Source organism: Bos indicus x Bos taurus, unplaced genomic scaffold (genome assembly GCF_003369695.1).
Source record: "Bos indicus x Bos taurus breed Angus x Brahman F1 hybrid unplaced genomic scaffold, Bos_hybrid_MaternalHap_v2.0 tig00001023_arrow_arrow_obj, whole genome shotgun sequence".
Taxonomy (NCBI): domain Eukaryota; kingdom Metazoa; phylum Chordata; class Mammalia; order Artiodactyla; family Bovidae; genus Bos; species Bos indicus x Bos taurus.
The window spans coordinates 45,655-55,293 of record NW_020867345.1 but is presented as its reverse complement, the minus strand read 5'-3'; the positions used below and the strand labels follow the sequence as shown (position 1 = coordinate 55,293).

The 9,639-nt window shown below is 36.8% G+C and overlaps 1 protein-coding gene across 1 annotated transcript; it reads left to right on the top strand.

Annotated features, from left to right (window-relative positions):
* The first annotated feature begins 1,201 nt into the window (after nt 1–1,201).
* On the top strand, nt 1,202–4,908 carry LOC113888689 (zinc finger C3H1 domain-containing protein-like). Its single transcript, XM_027535718.1, has 5 exons — nt 1,202–1,271; nt 2,820–2,921; nt 3,456–3,495; nt 3,757–3,819; nt 3,949–4,908. Exons 1-5 carry the CDS (start codon nt 1,243–1,245, stop codon nt 4,084–4,086), a joined length of 372 nt encoding a protein of 123 aa, XP_027391519.1. The 5' UTR covers nt 1,202–1,242; the 3' UTR covers nt 4,087–4,908.
* The last annotated feature ends 4,731 nt before the right edge of the window (nt 4,909–9,639 follow it).

The following is a 9,639-nucleotide window of genomic DNA, read 5'->3' as shown; positions in this document are numbered from 1 at the left end:
CCCCATTCCTTTTAGCAGTGCTGATTACTGGTCCAACTATGAATTTAAATAGGGTAAAGAGCTTAAAACTTTTTTCTTTAGATATTTGTACAAAAGAAGGGAACTTAAATGATAGCAAAACTCCTGTTTAATATCAGAAGAGCTTTTCTTAGGCACTTTGCTAGCATTTACTATTATTCTTGACCTTGTTTTCTATTTTTTTTCTCTCTCAAAGTCTCAAAACAGAGCCCTTTAAGTTTCAGTTAAGATAAATGTGCATATTAATTATGTTCTACTTAAGCAAATTTAACATTGAAGCACAAGTGAAGCAATATTAAGGTTTAATACATATTAAAAAAGAGAGATCAAAAGAAGTAACTAATAATATCAGTAATATTTTTCTTGAGTAATTGGAAATTTTACTGAATGAAAAATTCTGTAACTTTAAAATGAATAGTAATGTCCTTACATGTTGTAGCTGCCCTTTGTATCAGTATTTTGTCAAGCAAATATAGGCATACATGGGACATAAGAAAACTGAAATCAGATGACGTTTGGAATTTTTAAAATAGAATCTGAATATTGATATATTTATAAGGTCATCATCTTACAGGCAGTGAAGCAAAGTGTTCTTTTAAAATTGTTTTATTTTCAGAGACCCCTATCATTCGGTGCAGTGTAAGCTAAAAGCTCCTGCCTAAGCTCAGTGTAGACTAAAACATCTCTGTGTTTTATTTATTTTTTTGGTGGGTTGGTTTTGTTGCTAATCAGGATAACCAATTACTATGCTTTGTACTTCTATGCCATTCTTTATCCCAGGATCTCAAACCACTTTATGGACATTAAGTCATTTATACACGGGCATTCCATGAGCAAGATGTGGCAGGTATTATTAGCCCTATGACTTGCCCAGCTATACAGCAAGTAAAGGTAGACTCAGGATAAAAACCCAGACTCCTGGCTTCTTGTCAGTGTTCTCAGTCCATGGCTGTCATCACTGGATCATATTTCCTAATTCATACTTGAAAGTCACTAATATAGTTAATGATAGGAACTATAACTCACAGCATCATACATTATTATAATTTATACATTCATGTCTTAAAGACCATTTTTATTTAGTTTTCTCGTTAGAACACATAGGTAATTGGATTTCACATTTTGTCGCATTCCTTTCCCCCTCAACCTTTACAGGTTATTTTCTTTTATTTGAGCTGTTCCAAAGACCCAGCATTCCAAAACTTGGAACGGTTTTGCTCAATTATGCCAACTAATTCTGGACTTGCACTGAGGTAAGGAAAATAAAGTTCTCAGTTCAGTTGTATCGGCTCTTCAAAAAAAATGATTCTTGAAGACTTACTAAGAATAGTCTGTTCTTTCACTATTTCCTCATTCCACTTTAATTTCAGAGCTGTTAGCAATAGTTATTCACGTAAAGTGATTGTAAAAATCTAGTCACTTCAGAAACTGCAAATTATAAGGGGACAAGAGTGAAAGAGAAAAGCAACCATCCATGTATATTTTAGTTACTATGACTTCATTTAGGTCAGTCATTCTCAAATATTAGCATGTTATCAGAATCTCCTGGGATACTCATTTAAAATGCAGTTTCCTGAGTTAGAGCTCTCTAATGACGTTGGAGAAACACTCATCCAGTGATTTCATACATTCAGTTATTTTTTTTTTAGAGCATTTGTTGTAGTTTTTCTGCTCTGATAGAATAAAATCCATTTTAACTGTGAAGAATTGTGCTTTTTGATTCAAAAAGGTACCCTGTGTACTACTGCTCTGGCTTCTACTTGTGCCATCATTTCCACTGCATCAGTTGTGTCTTATGCTTCTAAGCTTTTTTACGGATTATAAGGTGCCTAAGGACTTCTCAGGTGGCTCAGTGGTAAAGAATCCATCTGCTGATGCAGGAGACACAGGAGAAGCGGGTTCTATCCCTGGGTGGGAAGTTCCCCTGGAGGAGGAAATGGCAACTCACTCCAGTATTCTTGCCTGGAAAATCCCATGGACAGAGGAGCCTGGCAGGCTGCATTCCATGGGGTCACAAAGAGTCGGGCACGACTCAGCGACTGAACACGCACTTGCACAAGGTGCCTAAAGTAGTTGGCAGATATTCCTCTATGTTTATACTCCACTTAGTGTGCATGTGGGAAACGGTGTAAGAGACTGAAAACTCAAAAGCCTCAGACTATGCCAAAAATAACAAAGTAGCACTACAGTTTTTATAATAAAAATTCTCAGTCAGCATGCTAATCTACCGAAGTTAATTACAGAAATTTGTATTATAAATCATCACTTTTGGTAAAACATGTGAAATAGAAAATGTAGTGGTATTTGACTAGTTTCTGTAATGGTGGGTATTTTGGAATATAGGTAGTTTAATTGTTGGTTTTGTTGGTAAAGCTCCACTTTTGATCATTCTTATTTCCTTACAGTCATTCCTGTCGTATTTTTTTAGAGAGAGAAACTTAATAATTAGTCAATGTACTTATTACATTTTAGCTTAAGGAAATTAAGTATACTCTGTTTAGTAAAGAAAAAAAATACAAATCATATTAATATATCAGTTCATTATTTTAGAAGACTTGGGGCTTAAAGGAGGGGCATGTAGAGTGTTAATTTGGAGAGGTGCTTTGCTACCTTTTGCTAGTTTGCATGTTTCTTTCCCAGGGTAATTTTAATAAGAGGCTTTCTACAAATACTTGCTGAATAGCCTTGATGGAATTTAATGGATCAAAAATTATAACTAATCAAACATTCTGCTCATAGAGCACATTTGAGTTCCTCATACTTGGAATGCTTTTGTTCATTTCCCTGAATGTACTTTACAGGCTACTTCAACATGAATGGGAAGAAAGCAATGTTCAGATTCTGAAACTTCAAGCCAAGATGTTTACATATAATATCCCAACATGCCTGGCCACCTGGAAAATGTAATGCAACAATCTTGTACATGTTCTTATAGCAATTGCTTTTATTTATAAGGTTTGCTCCAGACAGGTAAATCTGAAATGATATCTATTTCTCCACGCGGAGAGATCTCTAATTTAGATTAATTTCCTTGAAGGAGAACATGTGGATAACACTACTGTTATCAAACAGATCTGTTATACACATTTTAAGAGTGTCTCTTTTGAAATGCAGGGTTTTCCCCCTGTTACAATTGGATGTCTTCTTTCTTTTGTAGGTGTTAGTGCTAATTTTTTTTTTATTAGCAATTATGAATATTTTTCATGAACCTTAATTTATGTTCAGAACACTGGTCTGCTTTATTATTGTAAAGTTGATAAAAATTGTTGAATTTTTCTTTTCACTATAGGTTACCCTCCTTGGAAGTTTAGCCTGTTACTTTCAGGAAGTTTGTTCTCAGATTCCCACAGTCAGTATTCTGCGAGTGGTAGTATTTTTTTGTTCAAAGATATATAAATGTTTTTTTTCCTTTTCTATATTCCTTTTTTTTTTCTTAGAGCCATTGCTGCTGAGATTGTTCTAAAGGGACAAAGAGAGGTAAGCCATGATTATCAGATGAGTTTCTTTTTTTTTTTTAAGTAGTTATTCTACCCTTTTTGTTGACTTCTCAATTTAAAAGGATTAAAATATAGAGGTTAACATCCTAAGAACTCTACATGTTTGGAAACTCCAAAACCCAATATAACCATTTTGTCTTGAATGTTATTATATTATGAAGTTACCATTCGGATGGTTAGGATTATGAAGGGGCTTTTCACCACACTTCCTGATGCAGTTGTATATATATCTATCTTATAGGTCCACCGTTTATATCAGAGAGCCTTACAGAAGTTACCTCTTTGTGCATCACTGTGGAAAGATGTAATGCTTTTTATCTTTTATTTCATCTTGAAGTTTTCCTATAAATTTTCTGCATGTGCCATATCCATTGATGTGGTAATGCTTAAAATCTAGCTAAGTCTTACTTCTATGCTTCCCTATCTTTTACAGCAACTCTTGTTTGAAGCATCAGAAGGAGGTAAAACTGATAACCTGAGAAAACTAGTTTCCAAGTGCCAAGAGATTGGAGTCAGCCTAAATGAGCTCTTAAATTTAAACAGTTACAAAACAGAAAGCAAGAATCACTGAACACTGGGTGCAGTCAGTTCTCAGTCCTTATAATAATTGCCAAAATTATTTGAATGGTCCTTCAAGATTAGGCTGATCCCTGGCTAAGGTCTGTGTAAGGCAGACAAGCATTACTGATCATATCAAGTCCCCTACAATATCCTATCCTCAAAACCGGAAGCAATGAACATGACCCTCTTCGGTTGGATAAATGAACTTCCTGTTTGGCCTGCTTCTGGGCCCTGCCAGATTCTCATAACATCATGTACGTAAGTATAGTTCCTCAAAGTGACTGACATTTATTTTCATTTTGCTTTGTTTTTGTTTTTATTTTTTACTTTTCCCCTTCCTTTATGTTGTGCTATTCCTGATTCACTTGACACTCTCTGATGCCTGAGAGATTCTTGTTTGGGATTTAATTTCCAGGGCTGTGTTTACAGTAAAAAGCCGGCAGTCCCTTTTAGTTTTTCCTCTTTAAACCTTTTGAGATTCTTCATTTCAGGATTTAAAACTTAAGCAGTCCATCTTAAGGAAAGTGTAACTGCCATGGCCACAAGTCTGCTAGTTGCACTTGAATGCTCTAACAGGGTTGTTTATTGCCCTTTCTACGTTCTGGACTCCTTGCCGAGACTGTTTAACTTGAAGATTAAAGAAACTATTGCAAATGCCAGTGCATCAGAACCTAAGAGTGGTCAAATATTATGTGCAATTTTTTTGTAAAGAAATTTTAATTTATAATAAAGTTTAACAGTTTAAAGAACAGTTAATATTTGAACTGCTTTGTATGGCAATACTACTTTGTAGTATTAAAATTGTTTATAAAATATTTTTAATATAAGTTAACTTTTTGAAAAATGTTGCTGTCTTTATTCACTTTTCACATTCTGGTGGGAAAGGGTTGAAATAGGAGATTATGGATATTCACTGTGACTATATCAGTACCGTCTTATCCTGAACATGCTTTCCCGTAAAAACATTCCAGCGTCTTTTCACATTCATGAGAAGGGTGGGTCCTTTTCTGTTTTGAGGACCGTGAACATACAGGCTTGCACTACTGTTACATTCCTTGTTCTTAAGCCCGTAGTATTTGGAAAGTTTTTCCAACTATAGTGTCAATGCCTTACTAAATGACTGCTGTCTTATGTTGAATATCAATAGGACTCCATGCAAAGGAGACTTTTTGCTTTGTTATCAGTCTATAGTGGATTGTTTGCACTTGATAAAAAATTGTTAATGACACACACACACTGCCGCAATGTGGTCTTACAAGTGCAATCTTATTATTGAAGGCAGAGCAGCAGTCCCGTGAATACTGGGGAAATTTATACATCTGTACATTTTTATAATGCTAGTTAAAATAAAGCCATGTTTGAGGCTCTACTAATGTGCCCAACCTGGCAGTGCAGATTTCCCTAGTAAGTTCTGTTTGGTGAGGTCAGGAACAGAATCCATTTGACCAGTACGTTTCATTAAACCAAAAAGAGGCTATATGGTTTTTATCTAAAACCAAAGAAACTTGAGTTTAGTATCTCTGAGGGGTGTTCCTCCAATGTATTCACTTAACTGTTTAAGCTTGGAAGTTTTTCCTGCCTGATTATTTGAAAAGCAGTTAGGTGCTTGGAAAAATACGGTTTTTTCCCCCCATAGTATAATATTTTTGGTATTAATTGAATATCTCAGTTTTGAACTTTGGTTCAAAACCTATCATTTGTTGCATTACACAATTCCATCAGCAATGACTTTTGCCTCCTTTTTTTTTTCCTTAAAAAAGAATATTTTGCATTGGTGCATGCACTGTAACATCCAGCCATGCAGACTGTCCATTGTACCAACTCCGGAGGTCCCAGTTCACATGTGCACAGTCATGCAGGCTGTGACTTAGCATGAGTCTTAGCATATGTTAAGCAGCTGTTTAATTTTTAATCACTTGTCATATGGCCTCTTAAAATCATGAAGCTGTTTTATAGAAATTATGTTGCCTTAAAGATAATACCACGTTTTTTCTCTACCATTTTATAAACTCACTTGCTGCTGCTGCTAAGTCGCTTCAGTCGTGTCCGACTCTGTGCAACCCCAGAGATGGCAGCCCACCAGGCTCCCCCGTCCCCGGGATTCTCCAGGCAAGAACACTGGAGTGGGTTGCATTTCCTTCTCCAATGCATGAAAGTGAAAAGTGAAAGGGAAGTCGCTCAGTCGTGTCTGACTCCTACGACCCACGGACTGCAGCCCACCAGCCTCCTCCATCCATGGGATTTTCCAGGCAAGAGTACTGGAGTGGGGTTGCCATTGCCTTCTCCAAACTCACTTTAACCTTCCCAAAAAAATAGTAAACATTGCTTACAGGTGTGGTGTATGTTCCTGTCATCCTTCCATATTCTTTTATTGTTTGATGAAGTGTTTTCAAACAAGTAATAATTAGAACATTAAACAAAACTTAGGGTTAAAGTTGGTAGAGTTATTGTAGTAACATGAATATAATATTTAACATACTGTATGACTGAAGTCTTTTCTTGGGCAAAGAATATTATACAGGGTGAAGAGATTAGTCATTGAGAACTGCAGTTCCTTACACTCTCCCACTCCTGTCATGGGGGAAAAACACAAAAGGGATTTTTTTAGGCTATGGGGTTTTATCTCTGATAAAGGAAGTGGTGTGGTAGATTGCAATGTATTTTTATGTGTTTTTCTTCATTTTAGAGAACAGCCTAATATTTCTATTTACCTTTTAACGGAAAGTGGACCTTGTAACATTGTTGTCACTGGATTATCTAAGGCGGTTTGCTTTCAATTAAAGGGCATATAAACCTACATCATAAAGCAGGCAAGAATCCAGGTGCAACATCTAAGAGCTAAAGGCACTAAGCAGACAGCAGAAGGTGATTAAGACTGACAACAAATGTAGAGGGGCTTTATTGAAGGTTGTGGTTCAAATATTTATTTTTCAAGGTTGTTGAAAAAGCAGGAGCACGTGGCTATAATACAAAGCAGGGGCGGTACCCTCACTTGAGGCTGTCGTGCACTCACAGACGAGTTATAACTGCCTTAAGTCACTTGCTTTCATATCTCTGTTAACATTAGTGCAAGGGAAGAATGGGGAATACAACTTACGTGACCTTGCAGTTTGAGGATATTGCCTGCCCATATATCATTGCCCCTTAGTACAAATTAACAGTAATTATACAGAGCATTTTGGAACAAGAGCTTTTCAAGAGAAGGTAGGCTTCTAAGGGACATTTTTTATATTCTTTTTTGTCCTTCACAGTTTTAACAATTGGGTCTCTGTCTTTCTAAGCTATGGTACTTCTTAATGCAGGTGGTATTGCTGAGCTGAAAAGGGAGGACTTCTTAATATTTTAAAAAACTTTAGGACTATATTCCACATACCACCAAACAAAAGCCACTCGCTTTCTGAGGTATCCTTCAGATGTGTGCTCGCTGTTCAGGGGCCAGTGAACAGCCACCTGAGCATGTGTGGCCCCATCCTGTGTTTCATCCCCATCTTCCACCAGCACTCACGTAGCCTTCCTCAGTAACACAGTGATGGGATGCTTCCTGAGTACTGCTTGCTGGAGGTACGTGCAATAATTGTGAAAAGAGTTTTTCATTTTTTTCTCTTGACATATTTGAGGTAGATAATAGAAAGTGGTGTCTGTCTTTTGTAGGATGGTACAATGGCTATTGAATTTGTCTCCACTTTCCTTTAGTGATCTTCACAGAGGGACCCAACAGCATGTTTTCAGAGGACCCACAGTAAAGAGTCAGGCATTTTTTCATTTCAGAATCATTTGAGCACTCTGCTAGACACTTGCAATACAAGGAGAAATAAAGAGGTCCTTGAGTTTTAGCAGAAGAGTAATATGCCAAGAAAGCATTTCCAAAAAGCCTCCAAATTTGGGGAAGGAGATTGGGAAAGTGTTCCCAGATGGAAGTGGATTATGGGCTGAGTCACAAAACAGGAGGAGGAAAAGTTGAGGCCAGTAATACTATTTTCAAAAAGTATGTACTACTATATACCTGAGTATTGTAAGACAGTTTGCAGTGTTAGAAACTGTTTTTAAAAACTTCCTAAAAACCTCTCTGGCTTTGTGCTGATTCATGCACAGCTGACAATTTGTTAGACACGATGCAGGTAAGACATGAACTCCATAACAACCATGTTGATTCTAGAAGAGAGACCTCTTGAGACATACTGTGCTTCTAAATCCCGATGAGCAAGACTGAGTGGGAGTCAGCCATATCAAGCTCAATTTAAACAGCCTTGACATAGAAAGTTAGATTGGGATTACAGCTGCCTCTGCTGGGTTTTTTTTTTTCGTTTTTCCCCTAACTTTGGGTAATACATGAAAAAAAAAAGCTACATTGGACATTTGTTAGTATTAAAACTTGTAGAGCCCTGTTTCATTCCTACTCAAGGCTATGAGATATATTTTGTGACTCTGTTACGAATCATTTGTATAGAAAACTACCCGGAGATGGCCCAGCCTTCAAGTGCTTTAAAGTGATTTTTTCCAAATGATGTATTTTAACCAATAACAGAATAATTCTGTTGATAGGAACTCAGTAATGCCAGGAGAAAATTAATACAGTTGGGGAGCAAAAAATTTTGCATGATCTTAAAAGGAATAGGTGCGCTTGGTTTTTTTCAACAAGAAAGCAGAAGATCTGAAATACTTGAGGCCAATTCGACTGGCCTTAAAGTGATATGACTACAGTGAGTGCTGGTGGGTCTCAGTGCTTTCCTCCAGTTTAAAGACACAACTGTGTGTAGGAAACACTGATAGAATGTTAACATGAGTCAGTCGTGTCACATGTACCATGTAGAATAATGAGTATTTTGCTTCTATGTAAGGCTCTTGAGTAAATTTTGGAGCCCACCCAAAGATAGAAACAAATATGACTCTTAAAGGCCATCTTCAATAAAGTAAAAGCCTAACTCCAAACATGAAGGCTATTTGCACAGCTGTTCTAAAGAGAATATACTGCATTTGCCCTTTACCGCGGTAATTTGAAAGCTTCCAGATTGATTATCATTTCAGCCAAAATCAAAGGTGGGTTTTACAATATAGTTTGATCTTCAAGCAAATTAAATCTTGCAAATGTTCTTACCTAGTGATGTAAGCCTTATGAAATGGAGTGATAGCCAACAGCCTAAGGGAGCTGAACCAATTAGGAAGGGTGATAGAAGAGTTGGTGAGCTGTCTGCGTTAATGGAGATAATCAGGACATCTACAGCCAAGGCCAAAACAAACACTCAACTTGGCACAACTTACAGTCCAAATTAGGAGACTGCTTGTGGATTTATTTGGCACTTCATGCTGATTGAAATGGAGCTACAGAAAGATAGTTTTAGGAAATAGAGAAGTGTGAACCAATGTAATGAAAAAAGCACGTATCTAAAAGATCTGGATATTAGATGTAGCTCCACCACAAAGTAGCTATGCAGTCATGACAGGCCATTTCACTGCTGCCTGTCTGTTCCCTACATACACAACATATGGAAATACGCGTACTTAGCTCAGGGGTGTTGAGAGATCATACAGTAGAAATTATCTTAAAAATTTCCAAAATTTTTTT

What these genes read in the sequence shown, in the direction of transcription:
- LOC113888689 (XM_027535718.1), top strand. Translation starts at nt 1,243, where the DNA reads ATGCCAACTAATTCTGGACTTGCACTGAG. An exon ending in AATTCTGGACTTGCACTGAG is followed by an intron (nt 1,272 to 2,819) that starts GTAAGGAAAATA and finishes TGTACTTTACAG; the next exon opens with GCTACTTCAACATGAATGGG. An exon ending in TGCCTGGCCACCTGGAAAAT is followed by an intron (nt 2,922 to 3,455) that starts GTAATGCAACAA and finishes TTTTTTTCTTAG; the next exon opens with AGCCATTGCTGCTGAGATTG.